This window comes from Nomascus leucogenys, chromosome 9 (assembly GCF_006542625.1).
Source record: "Nomascus leucogenys isolate Asia chromosome 9, Asia_NLE_v1, whole genome shotgun sequence".
Classification (NCBI taxonomy): Eukaryota; Metazoa; Chordata; class Mammalia; order Primates; family Hylobatidae; genus Nomascus; species Nomascus leucogenys.
The window spans coordinates 59,161,896-59,178,699 of record NC_044389.1 but is presented as its reverse complement, the minus strand read 5'-3'; the positions used below and the strand labels follow the sequence as shown (position 1 = coordinate 59,178,699).

At 37.5% G+C, this 16,804-nt stretch overlaps 1 protein-coding gene and 1 pseudogene across 1 annotated transcript in view; one reads left to right on the top strand and one right to left on the bottom strand.

Annotated features, from left to right (window-relative positions):
- Nucleotides 1–16,804, top strand: part of CCDC158 (coiled-coil domain containing 158) — a 107,324-nt gene that overhangs the window by 65,199 nt on the left and 25,321 nt on the right. The window contains exons 15-17 of the mRNA XM_030819017.1: nucleotides 1,688–1,846; nucleotides 3,179–3,271; nucleotides 3,839–3,964. Coding sequence (XP_030674877.1) covers nucleotides 1,688–1,846; nucleotides 3,179–3,271; nucleotides 3,839–3,964 — 378 coding nt within the window. The remainder of the gene's footprint in view (nucleotides 1–1,687; nucleotides 1,847–3,178; nucleotides 3,272–3,838; nucleotides 3,965–16,804) is intronic.
- LOC105738191 lies at nucleotides 9,226–13,710 on the bottom strand (annotated as a pseudogene).

The window sequence follows — 16,804 nt, the reverse complement described above, 5'->3', positions numbered from 1 at the left end:
CACCACACTAACAAATTTTATTAGTGACACATAAAATAATAGGAACCTAATAAAAACAATAGCAGTTTTACACATACTAAATTGTCAAGAAATATGTAAATACAACAATAAGTATAGCTCTTTGTCTAGAAAATGACCTGAAGTTTTCTTAAGTATATATGCAGCTTGTATGTTATTGTGGAGGAGTAGGAGGACAGTTTCCTGTAACACTGGATGTGGATGGATGTGGTTCATAACACTTGGTAAAACTGAGAGAGCCGGTAGGTGGGTGTTTGAGGAGTGTGTGTGTATGCTTCTTGTGTATTCCTATGCAGCTGTGTTTAGCTAGGTTGAGTTTTCTGCATTGACCTAGTGGTTCTCATGAATGAGACTCATTCACGAATAAGCAACCATGAAGTTTGCCTAATGCTCAAATATTCCCTGGTATATCCATTACTTTGGAAAAAGTGTCTATTTCAGAAGAAGATTTATAACAGAACTGACTATAATAGAGGTGAAAAAGTAAATGACAGGTAGAAAATAAGTGCAACCAAAGTAATTGCTAATTTACTATCCATGATGAGCTGCCAAAATACTTCAGAGTGTTCGCAGCTAAATATTAACAAGTATAAACCTACATTTGTGCATACCCCTTATCATATAGACTTATTTCTTCTTTCCAATTTTTTCTTCCCTTCCTTTCTCTTACCCTGAATTCACTTTTTTCTTTCTCCTTTTTTTATTTTTTATTTTTTTTGCCTTTGGGAACCTAAATCAGTGCTTATCCTTCCCGATGGCACTTATGGCTTTAAGAGGTTACTGCCTGCTGTCAACAAAGATGCCTGCCCTGCCTAAAGGAAAATATTCATCATAGCTCTAAGATATTCCCTCCAGACAAAAAGGAGAAAGCCTATACAATTAATCCCTCTTTCCTTCTGAAGCCTTTTCTGCCTAATCTAATCAGAAAAGGAAAACTTTTTTGCATTTTACAGTAGCAACACCTTCTACCTTATTTACAATAAATGTTTTTCACTATGAAAAAATACATAAAGAAATGTAGACTCAACGCACTGATGTATTTTAACTTGACAACTATACATTTATTATTTTTGTATACATATTCTGTGGTGCTTTTTTGGAAGGATGAACTAATTTTAATGAAATGTTGTTTAATAGCAGAGACTATTATATCAGTAAGCTCACTGTCATCATTGGGCTAAGTGACTTGAGGGCAGGAACTATATGTCCCGTTTGTTTTTCTGTCACAGGGTTTGCAGTAGGATTTTGTGAAATGAATATTCAACCTTGAAACACAATAGAAATCCATAAAACTTTCAAGTAATGCATCTTTTAAAAATCTCTGTTGTTTAAAATAAATTTTAGTAAAATTTGATATACGATTATTTGATCCCAATTCACTAAAACACTGTCTTTTTATGACAATATAGTTATTTCATATTTTGTAGATTTTATCAAAGATTTATTAAGACTAGAAAGAAGTAATAATACAAGCAATGATTAAAATAGGAGAGAGTACATAATAACATACTCCCAGCAGCTCCCAACCACAACTCAGAAGCAATTAAATGGCATATAAATTAAACTTACCTGGTTCAGGGTCCTTTAAACAAGAATTTTATATTTCCATTACCTTTCAGCATCTACATCAACAGGTTATTTCTGATATTTTTCTCTCATATAATTGTAGGAGAAACATTTTCTGAAAGAAGAGAAAAGTAAACTCAGTCAGGAATTGAGTACTGTTGCCACAGAAAAAAACAAGATGGCTGGGGAGTTGGAAGTTCTGCGATCTCAGGAACGCCGTTTGAAAGAAAAGGTTACTAATATGGAAGTTGCTCTGGATAAGGTAATTATTAACTAAACATATGAAGTAATTATCAACTAAATAGTTATTAACCAAATAGAATTCTTCTGAACAAAAGCTCTATGTAGACAGGAACTGAATGTATCAGTCTGTGTTGTATCCCAATCACCTAGCACAAAGGGAAACCCTATCCTATAGAGAAAGCGTTTCTGAATTTTAAAGTGTAATCATAATGCGTACTTTTTGCCAAGTTTTCTTTTTCAGGCTAACATAGTCACAGGAGCAGTAAGATCAAAGATGTAAGATGTTCCCGATATCCTTAGTGACATGAATAAGTAAAAAGGTCTCCATGAGCACCTGACTTACTACCAAAAAGTGACTTGGGTACTTGGTAGAATACAGTCTCTTAATAATGTCAATAAAATGATAAAGTAATGCTAATGGCTGGCACTTTGTGGGGTCCAGAAAGTGCATGTAGGAAACATAGCTTAAAGAATGAGAAGGATCAGTGATACTTTTTGTCATTGCCATTTATTGTAGAGAAATAAATCTCTCTTCCTGTCACCTAGAAACTCTGGAAGCCTAAAATTGTACAAAAACCATCCTTGATTGCTAAGAAAACAGTGCCTTTATGGTTAGCTACAATAATTTGCGATCTCACCTCTGCTACCTTTGTTTCTTAAAACATGCTATATTGACTCTGTGAATTTCAGTTGTGGTTTTTTTAAAAATTTATTTTATTTTATTTTATTTTATTTTATTTTATTTTATTTTATTTTTTTGAGACGGAGTCTCGCTCTGTCACCAGGCTGGAGTGCAGTGGCACGATGTCGGCTCGCTGCAACTTCCACCTCCTGGGTTCAAACGATTCTCCTGCCTCAGCCTCCCAAGTAGCTGGGACTACAATTTTGCACCGCCACGCCCAGTTAGTTTTTGTATTTTTAGTAGTGATGGGGTTTAACCATGTTGGCCAGGATGGATGGTCTCCATCTCTTGACCTCGTGATCCGCCCGCCTCGGCCTCCCAAAGTGCTGGGATTACAGGTGTGAACCACCATGCCCAGCCAGTTGTGGTTATTTTAATATAAATTTTTATACTTTGGTAAAGCTGTTTGCTCATTCCATCCTTAGTTCATTCATTGTTTGCCCTTCACGTACTAAAAGCTACGTATTTGCTGGGGGTATAGAGGATAAAAACATGGCCTCCAGTTGCTCACAGTTCACTGCATAAAACAGATAAATAGATCACTGTAATATAATTTGGTAGAAGGGCAGGAGGATTTTTTGAAGAGATGGCAGCTCTGCATTCATAGGTTAATAAAATATAAGTGCATAAAGAATGGAAGATAAACCATTTATGATTGCTCCATTGTAGGCATCTTTGCAGTTTGCAGAATGTCAAGATATAATACAGCGTCAAGAGCAAGAATCAGTGCACTTAAAACTTCAACACTCTTTGGATATAAAAGTAAGGTCATCATAAACAGTAGTTTAAGCAAAAATAATGCCTTTCTTTGATATGCTTTTATATTTTCTTGTGTACCTTAGATACACATTCAAGTATATTTCAACATTACCTGATACTATTAATAGCAATGATAAGATCTGTACATTGTTATATACTATACCTATCCTTTTCATATATGGTAACAAATAGAAGCACCACTATCCTTAGTTTAAAATAGGTGAGTGAAATACAAACAAGTTTACTAGTACCTGCATGGGAATACCCAAAGCAAGAGTTTTCCATGCTCAGAAGTCAAGCGAGTACAAAACCCTAAGTGCAAATATATTTGCTTGTTTGGGGAATAGCAAAAGTGATGTAATCTACATGACAAAACATGTTTTTTTTTAAATCGTACATTTTACACTGAAATATATGTCTATTTTAAGAAGTGTACTTTAAAGCTACAGACATATTTTAAAATCTCAATAATGGATTTTGCCTGTGAAATCAAAAAATACATTTCGATTTCACAATTCTTTATAATTGTAGGCTGGCAGTTATTTTGCTTACCTCTATATTGTTTTCCAGGAACTTCAGGGCCCTGGATACACCTCAAATTCTTCATTGAAACCACACCTTCTCCAGCCAGCATCTGTTACTCGTTCTCATTCTAATGTACCATCTTTGCAGTCTACAGCCAGCTTCCTGTCTCATGTAAGTAACCAGTCTTATGATCCATTACACAAATGACATGTATGTAAGTAATTTTAAATTGGAAAGAATTACACTAAAAAATAATATCTCTATATCCATAGCATTTTCAATTACTAGATTTTAGATTTATACATTTTCCTATAAATTCAATGGAGTCCAGGTGAATAAAAATATTTTCTTCACTATTTGATGTTTTCTTATCTTCAATTCTTTGGTTATTTCCATCACAAGAATTTCCAGATTACAAAGCAAATAGTGAGATGGCTAAAATAAACATCACTTCAAAAGGCAAAGGCAAGTTGGTGGTATATTTAATAGTCTACCAAAATGAAAATTATTTGCTATATGTGGTTTCTTTGTTAACTTATTTGTAACATAATTTTATTAATTATAAGACACTTTTATTCCCTTTAATTAAAATATTAGAAACTTTGGACATTTTTTAGTTTAACCTTTTATACTTTTAATGCTCAGAAAAAAATATGTGCAATGTAAAATTCAAGTTTGTTTTCTCTGAAGATATGTATTTATGAAACCACAAATCCCTTGCAACCAGTATTCAACTGTAAAGAAATAAGGCATTCCATAAATCACACATGAAAATCAATTAAATTAGTTAAACGTCCTATCTTACATATGGCAACAGGATCACCAGTAATCTGTTGTTTCATCTGTACCATTTAAATGAAAATTATGTACTGTTTAAATGACTAAAATGGAATCCTCTCACACTGTGTACGCTGAAAAATAAGCTATCATACAACAAAGAGTAGTCTATCAAACAATAGAATAATAATATTAGTGTTAGAAGTTAAGCATGTTTCTCTCTGGAGACTGAAATTCAGAGATGCACAGGGGAAAGGCAGGAGACTGCTACTTTTTAAGTGTTATGAAATCATTTCATTTTTAAAAATATGTACATGTTCCACTGATAAAAATTAAATTACCCTGCCCTTTCCAAAAATAATTTTGCACATCAAACAACAACAAAGAACATTTGACCAGGAGTCATTGGAACCATATTTTTAACTCTTTGTGTGACCTTGGGCGAGTCAGTTAAATATATTGCACCTTGATCTTTTCCTCTCTAACAAGTAGTCTGGACAAGATGACCTCTAGGGTCACCAAGAAAGATTAGCTCTGAAATTCTGTGACTTTTAATTACCCAAAATCTATCAGATTTTTCCTAGCAGCTTAATATATAGATTGTACTTGATTATTAAGAATGGCATCCATCACTGAAAAAGTACTAGTCATTAGCTTGTTTAACTTTAAATTTTAACCTATTTATTTGTTTATTTATTTATTTTTTCCTGAGACAGAGTCTTGCTCTGTCACTGAGGCTGGAGTGCAATGGTGCAGTCATGCTCACTGCAGCTTGAACCAGCCAGGATCAAGCAATCCTCCTACCTTAGCCTCCCTAGTAGCTGGGACTAAAGGTGCATGCCACCACGCCTGGCTAATTTTTGTATTTTTTATAGAAACAGAGTTTCACTATGTTGCCCAGGCTTGTCTCAAACTCCTGGGCTCAAGCAATCCTCCCACCTTGGCCTCCCAAAGTGCTGGGATTACAGGTGTGAGCCACTGCTCTTGGCCTCAACTTAAGTTTTTAAATAATAATTCTAACAGCAAAAATGAACTAGATTTTTAAAATATACTGTCAGACATGCTTTATACAATTAATTCCTTCTCTTAAAAATGTTTATTATATAATTTTACACAATAAAAGTAATATCATTTTTCGTTTTGTTCACTGATGTTTGCCAAGTACCTATAACAGTGTCTAGCATATATTCAATAAATATTTATCTCATGGATGAATGAATTCACTGTAGAACATTGTCTTCAGGTCTCCATTACTTCCACTGATAAGTCAATTGTAAATCTTGTTGTTGCTGTTTTGGAGGTAGTTTTTTCTCTGACTGTTTTCAAGATTTTCTCTTTGTTTTGGTGTATAACACTTTGCCTATCATGTGCCTAGATGTGCTGGTCTTTCTATCTTTCTTAAGGGTAGTGGTCTTCCTGATGCATGGATTGAAATCTTCATCAATTTGAGAAAATTTTCATCCCTTATCTGCTCAGTTTGTTTTCTCTATTTTCTTTTTTCCCTCTGGGACTCTAACACACATATTAATTGTTTTTTCATCATTCCTTATATGTCTTTATATTCTTTACACTTTTGCCCATCCTTTTGTCTCTCTGTGCTTTCCTGGCCTATTTTCCAGATAATTAATTCTCCCTTCACCTGAGTCTAATCTATTAAACCCATCAATTAAGTTCTTCATTTTAGAAATTGTGGTATTTAGTACTAGATTTCCATTTAATTCATGTTTTTTAACAAGTTCTTTACAGAAATTCTCAATATTATCTTTTACTTTTTTGTATTGTTAAGTATATGTCATGGTCCACATGTTTGTGTTTTCCCTTAGATTCATATGTTGAAACCTAAACCCCAAGGTGGAACCAGTGGGAGGTGATTGGGTCATAAGGGCTCTGCCCTCACAAATGGTATTAGTGCCCCCTTTTTTTTTTTTTTTTTTTTTTTTTTTAGGCAGAGTATTGCTCTGTTGCCCAGGCTGGAGTGCAGTGGTGTGATCTCGGCTCACCACAAACTCTGCCTTCCAGGTTCACACCATTCTCCTGCCTCAGCCTCCTGAGTAGCTGGGACTACAGGTGCCCACCACCTCGCCTGGCTAATTTTTTTTTTTTTTTATATTTAGTAGAGACGGGGTTTCACTGTGTTAGCCAGGATGGTCTCGATCTCCTGACCTCGGGATCCACCCACCTCGGCCTCCCAAAGTGCTAAGATTACAGGCATGAGCCACAGCACCCGGCATTAGTGCCCTTTTATAAAAGAGGCTTGAGAGAGCTCGTTTGCCCCTTCTCCCATGTGAGGACACATAGAAGTTGCCATCTATGAGGAAGAGCTCCTCACCAAATGCTGAATCTGCTGGCATCTTGATCTTGCACTTCCCAGCCTGAACTGTGAACAATAAATTTCTGTTCTTTATAAATTACTCACTCTAAGATATTTTCCTATAACAACCCAAACAGAGTAAGAAAATAACTGTTTTAAAAATTGGCACATGATAATTATATGATTTGAATCCCCTCCGAGCCTGTGTCGATTTTTTCCCTTGGTTTCTAGTCACTTTGTTGTTTGGCCTCTTTGCTTCCTCTTTAAATAATTGAGTCTGGATATTGTATGTGAAAAAATTACAGAGATAATTTTGGGTTCTAGGTGATTTTGTTTCTTTTTTTAATTTTTAAAAATTATACTTTAACTTCTGGGATGCATGTGCAGAATGTGCAGGTTTGTTACATAGGTATACATGTGCCATGGTGGTTTGCTGCACCCATCGACCCGTCATCTACATTAGGTATTTCTACTAATGCTATCCCTCCCCTAGCCCCTCACCCCCTGCCAGGCCCTAGTATGTAATGTTCCCTTCCCTGTGTCCATGTGTTCCCATTGTTCAACTCCCATTTATGAGTGAGAACATGCAGTGATTGGTTTTCTGTTCTTGTGTTAGTTTGCTGAGAATGATGGTTTCCAGCTTCATTCATGTCCCTGCAAAGGACATAAACTCATCCTTTTTTGTGGCTGCATAGTATTCCATGGTGTGTATGTGCCATGTGCCTAGATAGACTGGATAAAGTCTATCTAGGCACATTATCCAGTCTATCATTGCTGGGCATTTGGGTTGGTTCCAAGTCTTTGCTATTGTGAATAGTGCCGCAATAAACATACATGTGCATGTCTCTTTATAGTAGAATGATTTATGATCCTTTGGGTATATACCCAGTAATGGGATTGCTAGGTCAAATGGTATTTCTGGTTCTAGATCCTTGAGGAATTGCCACACTGTCTTCCACAATGGTTGAACTAATTTACACTTCCACCAACAGTGTAAAAGCATTCCTATTTCTCTACATCCTCTCCAGCATCTGTTGTTTCCTGACTTTTTAAGATCGCCATTCTAACTGGCATGAGATGGTATCTCATTGTGATTTTCATTTGCATTTCTCTAACGACCAGTGATGATGAGCTTTTTTTCATGTTTGTTGGCTGCATAAATATCTTCTTCTGAGAAGTGTTTTTTCATATCCTTCACCCACTTTTTGATGGAGTTGTTTGTTTTTTTTCTTGTAAATTTGTTGAAGTTTTTTGTAGATTCTGGATATTACCCCTTTGTCAGATAGATAGATTGCAAAAATTTTCTCTCATTCTGTATGTTGCCTGTTCACTCTGATGATAGTTTCTTTTTTTTTTTTTTTTTTTTTGAGACGGAGTCTTATTCTGTCACCAGGCTAGAGTGCAGTGACATGATCTCTGCCCACTGCAACCTCCTCCTAGGTTCAAGTGATTCTCCTGCCTCAGCCTCCTGAGTAGCTGGGACTACAGGCACGTGCCACCACGCCCAGCTATTTTTTGTATTTTTAGTAGAAACACGGTTTCACCATGTTGGCCAGGATGGTCTCAATCTTTTGACCTTGTGATCCACCAGCTTGGCCTCCCAAAGTGCTGGGATTACAGGAATGAGCCACTGCATCAGCCTAGTTTATTTTGCTGTGCAGAAGCTCTTTAGTTTAATTAGATCTGATTTGTCAATTTTGGCTTTTGTTGTCATTGCTTTTGGTGTTTTAGTCATGAAGTCTTTGCCCATGCCTATGTCCTGAATGATATCGCCTGGGTTCTCTTCTAGGGTTTTTATGGCTTTAGGTCTTACGTTTAAGTCTTTAATCTGTCTTGAGTTAATTTTTGTATAAGGTGTAAGGAAACAGTTTCAGTTTTTTGTATATGGCTAACCAGTTTTCCCAACACCATTTATTAAATAGGGAATCCTTTCCCCATTGCTTGTTTTTGTTGGGTTTGTCAAAGATCAGATGGTTGTAGATGTGTGGCGTTATTTCTGAAGCCTCTGTTCTGTTCCAGTGGTCTATATATCTGTTTTGGTGTCAGTACCATGCTGTTTTGGTTACTGTAGCCTTGTAATATAGTTTGAAGTCAGGCAGCTTGATGCCTCCAGCTTTGTTCCTTTTGCTTAGGATTGTTTTGACCATATGGGCTCTTTTTTTGGTTCCATATGAAATTTAAAGTAGTTTTTTCTAATTTTTTGAAGAAAGTCAATGGTAGCTTGATGGGGATATCATTGAATCTACCAATTACTTTGGGCAGTATGGCCATTTTCACAATATTGATTCTTCCTATCCATGAGCATCAAATGTTTTTCCATTTGTTTGTGTCCTCTTTTTTAAAATTTGTAGAAATCAAAATATTTATTCACATAATTTTAAACTAAAGTTAAAGCTAATAAATCTTCCATAGTAATGATTGAAGTGCAAGTGATGCTTGGCTTTCTTTCACATTCGTTTCTTTTCTTCTGAGTGAAGGCATATCAGTTATTCCTGAACAAGTCAATACAGCTCTGCAAAAGGGAGTCATTGTTCCTGGCATGTTTTATTTCCAGTTCAGACATTTCAATGAGAATCTTTCTAAATGCTGCCACTCTCTTCGGTTTGAAATTTATCAGTTCTTCTTTTGCAGACTCGGAAAGCTGTTCAAATTTCTGGCAGCACTTCTGCTGGTGTGCCTCAGGAAATTTGACGTGTTTGCTCTTTAACCAGGCCTTATCCAGAGCTTTGTTTGAGTTCTCATAATTAATGAGGGCTTTGGTGTGTCTGTATAAGAGATCCTCAGCAGCTTCGATGTTGAGCATGTAGTATTGGAGGAGCTCTGTTAGCTTCAGATCTTCATCCGATGAAACTTGACCCTCTACTCTCCTAAGTTTGTCAAATAGCACAGCAACCTTCAATAGGTACTTTTTGATGACTGTGGGCTCTTCTAAAGCCAGGCTATGTAAGCAGGCTGCGTAAGCAGGCTGCAGTGTGGATATAGAAATCGGCAACATTTTTATGAGATCTGGTCATTTTGTTAGCTTTCACACAAGAATCTTTGATCCTATTGTAATAGTAAGGAAGTTCTTATCTTGCTCAAAGAAGTCATCTACCTCCCTAACTCCAGTAAAAAGGACTTCTTCAGCACTCTTCACCACACTTTTGAAGAAGCCACCAAACATTTATTTAGTATTTTTCCACCTAACACTTAGGCTCCCAGTTCTTGTTGCATCTTGGCAAATTCTTCTTTGGTCATAGACCCTTCACCTTCTCCCAGTTTCTGCATCTTCACTCGAGGACCATTGAAGTCGCGCTTCATAGCAGCAGGTGGAATAATAAGCCCAGCATAGTCTGTTGTTTCAATAAGGGTGTCATGTAGCCACACAAAGTCTTCATGTTGCCTTGTAACAGAAAACTTGGAGCTCTGAAACGTGGGCAGTGTGGTCTTTGTGTGCACTGTAAATTTGACTTTATCTCTCTCACTGAGCGCATCAGGTATGTCAATCTGAAGCGAGGGATCAACATTCAGGTCCACAGATACAGATGTCAGCTATTCATCAGCTTCCCAGCTGGGGCACATCAGGCACTGGCTGCAGGACAACCCCGCAGCTCTTGAGCTCCTGCCCACCAGTCTTCATAAACTCACTTTTGGTCCAAATTTAACTTACGACTCACTGTGGCACAAGACAATACCACCAGCAAAGCTGCCTCTTCAAAAGATTTAATGGCTTACATGTTTGTGTCCTCTCTGATTTCCTCGAGCAGTGGTTTGTAGTTTTCCTTGAAGAGGTCCCTCACATCCCTTGTTAGTTGTATTCCTAGCTAATTTATTCTTTTTGTAGCAATTATGAATGAGAGTTCACTCATGATTTGGCTCTCTGCTTGTCTATTACTGGTGTATAGGAATGCTTGTGATTTTTGCACATTGATTTTGTATCCTGAGACTTTGCTGAATTTACTTATCAGCTTAAGGAGATTTTGGGCTGAGGCGATAGGGTTTTCTAAATATACAATCATGTCATCTGCCAACAGAGACAATTTGACTTCCTCTCTTCCTATTTGAATATCCTTTATTTCTTTCTCTTGCCTGATTGCCCTGGCCAGAACTTCCAATACTATGTTGAAAAGGAGTGGTGAGAGAGGGCATCCTTGTCTTGTGCCAGTTTTCAAAGGGAATGCTTCCAGCTTTTGCCCATATTTTTTGTTGTTTTCTAAAGTCTTCTGTTTCTGTAGCTTTCTGTTCTTTCATGGATACGACACTTTCTTGGTTTGAGTGAAGTTGCATGATCTCGGCTCACTGCGACCTCCGTCTCCTGGGTTCAAGCAATTCTCATGCCTCAGCCTCCTGAGTAGCTGGGATTACAGGCAGCTGCCACCACACCTGGCTAATTTTTGTATTTTTAGTAGAGATGGGGTTTTGCCATGTTGGCCAGGCTGGTCTCAAGTGATCCGCCTGCCTCGGCCTCCCAAACTATTCGGATTACAAGCATGAGCCACCATGTCCAGCCAATACTTTCTTGTTTCTCTTTAAGGATATTAACTTTGGTTTTTAAGTAATTTTTTGTGTTACCTGAATTATTAATGTTTCTTGGAATTCATTGTTTTGTTTTTGTAGAGACTTTCTTTTAATGCTTGGTGACCCTTGGATGTCCATTCATATTTAAGACTGAGGCCCTAAAAAGCTATCCAAAGCTTTATGTAAGGTTGTCAGGGCTTTTCAACTGGTAGATGGTTAGGTATTGCTTTTTTATTGAAGGACCCAAAAATTATCTATAGGTCTTTATTCTTGGGCTGATCAGTTTCCCTAAAGAGGGATCTCTTATTCCTGACTTATAGGTATAAGTCTGTGAGAATTCTGTGACGTGAGTGGGAGAGGAAGTCTAGGGTAACTATTAATATATATCTATGCAGTCTCACTTAATACTCATATTTAACGTTTGCAACCTTACTCCTGCTATACAAGATAGATATCTCTATGGAGTCCAAAGTCCTTTGGTTCAACCTTACCCAAAGATTAAGGCTCTAAATTCATTTAGGGGGAAAGAATGAGTAATCACCTGAGTATATGGAGACAGCTTCTGGGATTCTAACAGCTTCTCCTATAGACTTAGTCAATCCTCCAATTTTGCTGCCCTGTTTCTTACCCTGGACTTTGAAATGCATGAGACTTCCAATTCCTAATCCTTCCTGGAATACTCAGAGGCATGGTAGCTTGCTTCACATTGGCAGCTTCTGTGCAGGTACTGCAAGTTTTAACTTTGTTTTGCTAAATTAATTATGAATTATCCATTTGCCTGCCATCTCCCAAAATTTTGTTAGCATTAATAATCTATTGTTATCTCTCCTTTCCTCTTTACCCTTCTCAATTCCTTTAGTGTCATTTTAATGGGGCTTAGGATGGTACAGAAATTAATGCCAAGTTTATAAGCAGAATATTACTGTTTACATTGTTCTACATTGCCCCTTCATTTATTATTTATCTTTATTTTAGTCTCTTTATTTTACAATTCTAATAATAGCTTAGATTTACTGAAAACTCCTTTGCCAGGCACAGTGCAAAGTACTTTGGAGATTAGTTCATTTGCCACAACTACTTAACATGAGGTAAGTGCTATTATTATACCTATTTTACAGACAGGGAAACTGAGGCTTGAAGAAGCTAAGTGACTTACACATGGTTTACGCAGCAAAAAGACACTTGAGTCTGGGTACTGTGGTTAATGCTTGAAATTCCAACACTTTGTAGGGACTGAGGCTGGAGGGTTGCTTGAGACCAGGAGTTTGAGACCAGCCTGGGCAGAGTAGTGAGACCTCGTCTCTATAAAAAATAAAAAAATTATTTAGGCATGTTGGCATTTGCTTGTAGTCCTAGTCAGGAGGCCGAGGCAGAAGGATTGCTTGAGTCCATGAGTACAAGTTTTCAGTGCCTGTGCAGCAGAGTAGGACTCTCTCTCTCTCAAAAAAAATAATAATAATAGTAATAATTTCAGCAAGACTTATCCACACAGCCTGAGTCCAGAACTTATGTCCTTAACTATTATACTGTACTGTTTCTCTACATTATACAGCTGATTGATGTTTATAAAAATAATTTTAAGTTGATGATGTAAATAGATACCCTATATGAACTATTATTGTATTTCATTAGTCTTTGTGAATGAGGATCATACAGTTTTAAAGATTCAAAGGCAGTCGAAATTATCCAGGTGATTTTCTTGGTTAAAAGTAAGAAAGTAGGAAAACCAGAAAAGTAATATTATGTGATTTGGCCCAAACTCAAACACATAGAACATGTATTACTTTATCTTTGTGTGTGTACACACATACACATATACATACATATACACACATATACACATATATATAACTGATAGTTTGATATAGGAGCATTTTAGATTAATATTTCAAATAGTGGCTATTTTAACATAAGAAATAAAATATATCTAGGATGATAGAATTGATTTTGGTTGTGTATCAGATTCTATTCCTATGCACTACAGTTTGTTATTGCTGTGCTTGATCTTTGCCAATGAAATATACATGATGTGGGCAAGATTTTTAGCAACGCTTCATAACTTTTTTCCTGTTTCCTGTCCATCTATTCCTAATATATTATGTAAATGGTATACTTATATTCCATTTTTATTACAATGCTCTAAAAGGAATATAAATATAAGAGATGAGTTTGGGGCAGACATTCTCAAAATAGAATGGTTGAATTGAAGCTGAATGAGATCAAGCTGTTATTTTTAGCTTTTTCATTTATCTTCTATCTTTGGAGAATGGAGACAGAACTGGTTGAGGAGTACACTCTCCCTAGGCCTCACTTATCTTACATCATGACTCATGACTCATAAGTTTGCCTGTAATAGACTTAAGGCCATTAGAAAAAAACAGTATTGGAGAAGATAGAAGTACATTAAAGATATAATTTATGAAAAATTTTAGAAACAAGTCTAACATAAAATGATTTCAGAGTCAATGGTTTCAGAGTCACAATGTAATAGGAAACTAACCAAACCACAAAATAAACCTTAAGCTTAACAACTTAATGTATAAGCTTGTATTCTTCCCATAGCACAAAAAGCTTGTACAACTTTTACCCTGCAAATATATATGCCCTAGAAATAGCCTTAATGTGTCCCCTAAGGCAGCAGTTCCCAACCTTTTTGGCACCAGTGACCAGTTTCATGAAAGACAGTTTTTCCATGGAACAGGTTGAGGCGGGGATGATTTTGGGATGATTCAAGTGCATTACATTTATTGTGCACTTTATTTCTATTATTATTACATTGTAATATATAATGAAATAATTATACAACTCATCATATTGTGGAATCAGTGGGGTCCCTGAGCTTGTTTTCCTGCAACTAGATGGTCCCATCTAGAGGTGATAGGAGACAGTGACACCCGAAGTGTGTTGCTTATGTCCAGTCTACTCCCTAATCTCGTCTGGTTGCTGTCACTGCAGAAAACGCTGCTTCACAAAGATAGGATGTTGGAAATGGAAGCAGGCTTTTCCGTGCTTTTGTGGCAATCTCAGGATATTCTGCCTTGACTTTAATCCAGAACACAGGGAGATTTGAAGTTGTCTCAAACATACTTTTAAGGCCACTGTCATTTGCAATCTCAAGCAGTTGATCCTCTTCTAGCATAGACAAAGCCAGTGCACCTGGTTTATTCACAAATGGGTGACGGATCCATTCCTTCCCAGTTTGGGGGTCTTTTGTGGTTGGGAAGTAATGCTTAAACTCTCTTGAAAGCTGAGATAGGTGATCATACACTAGCTGGGAGAAAGGAGGCCCTGGCACAGCCTCTTTCAAAATCTCTGGTAATTTTGACACATGTCAAAAATCCCAATGTTAACTCATTGCTCCCATAATTCCAGTTTGACTTTGAATGCAGCCCCTTTATCTGCCAAGTTGAACATAGTTGTTGTTCTCCCCTGAAGTGACTGATTGAGTTTGTTGAGCAAGTTGAATATGTCACACAAGTAAGCAAGTTTTGTGACCCATTCTGTGTCACTGAAATGTGCTGCCAGTGGTGACTTTTTCTAAAAGAAATCTCTGGAGCGGCTCTCATAACCCAAAAACTCTGGTCAGTGATCTACCTTTAGAAAGCCATCTCATTTCTGTGTATAAGAGAAGACGTGTATGCTCTGGGTGCATCTCCTCGCAGAGCTGTGTGAAAAGATGAGTTAAAGGCATGTACTTTAGTGTGGTTAATAATTTTAATCACATCCTGCAAAACATTGTTAAGTTCAGGTGACATTTTTCAGCTAGCCAGCATCTCTCTATGGAACATTGCATAAACTCACATTCAAAATCGACCTCTTTGACCCAGCAGTGAAACCAGAAAGCTGTCCAGTCATGGCAACTGCTCTGTCCATGCATATACCAACACAAAATGACCAGTTTCCCTGATACGTGATCATTCAAAGACTTGAATAGTTCTGCAGCTGTGGTGTTGGTTGGCAGTAAAAGCACACATAACATGTGCTCCTGCACATCTTCCTGAAAAATATATAGCACAAAACAAGCATTGTTGCCTTGTTGTTAACATCAATAGACTTGTCAATTTGGATTGTGTACCATGGTGATTCATTAACCCTCTCTAACAATCGTGCCTCACTATCCTCTGCCATTTCATCTGTATGTCTAGTTATGGTGCTAGCTGAAAGAGGAACATATGTCACCTTTTGAACTGCAGCTTCTCCTAAAAGTTCACGACAAATGTACATAGCAGCAGGCAGGATCAGCTCTTCACCAATAGTAAGGGGCTTCTTCACTTTCTCAATGCAGTTAGCCACTAAGAATGATGTTCTTGGTGCAGACACATTTGACGAAGTGGTGGAGTTCAATAATTGCTTCTGTTCTTCATGTTCACGGTTTTTTTTTTTCTTTTGAAAAACTCCAAAGGCTTGTCTTTTAATGCATGGTCCTTTGTCTCCATGTGACAAAGCAGTTTTGAAGGTTTCATGGTTTCATTGGATAGCTGGTCACCACATATTATCAAAAGAGGGCTTGGAGAGTTTGAATCGTCTATTGCAATGAACCTGTAATTTAAGTAGGACTCTTGGTATTTTCTTTTAAATGCAGCTTTCTTTTCAATGCAGCTTTCTTTTCGTTGGCAGTCTTAGAGCCTTCTGCTCTCTCATCATTGGGTCTTTCCCCCTTTTCAAAGAAACTTTCCAGTGATGATTGTTTTTATCCGTTTTGGCTAGGGTTCTCTTGTGGGCTTACCAAAACTGACTGAGACAACTGTGCAGTGCAGGAAAGAGGTGCAGGCAAAGTGGTAAATCAAATAATGGGCAGGACACACATGGACTAAAATCAGTGTCTAGTTCTGACTTAAACCCTGCCACCAGGTGCAGCTGTACAGTTGAAGTACTTCAACTCACCACTATAAAGCCAGCCACCAGATGCAGCTTAATTGTTACTTGCCACTTACTGATAGGGTTTTGATAAGTCTGTGAGCAATTGATTTATTATGGTCTTTGTGCAGTCAGCCCTCTCTGCTAATGTTTTTTGTTTTGTTTTTGTTTTTTTGAGATGGAGTCTCACTCTGTTGCTCAGGCTGGAGTGCAGTGGCACGATCTTGGCCCACCACAACCTCTGCCTCCCGGATTCAAGCGATTCTTCTGCCTCAGCCCCCCGAGTAGCTGGGACTACAGGCATACACTACCATGCCCAGCTAATTTTTTTATTTTTAGTAGAGACGGGGTTTTGCTATGTTGGCCAGGCTGGTCTCGAACTCCTGACCTCGTGATCCACCCACCTCGGCCTCCCAAACTGCTGGGATTACAGGCGTGAGCCACTGTGTCCGGCTTTTGCTAATGTTAATCTGTATTTGCAGCCACTCCCCAGCACTAGCATCACTGCCTTAGCTCCACCTGAGATCATCAGGCATTAGATTCCCATAAGGAGTGTGCAACCTAGATCT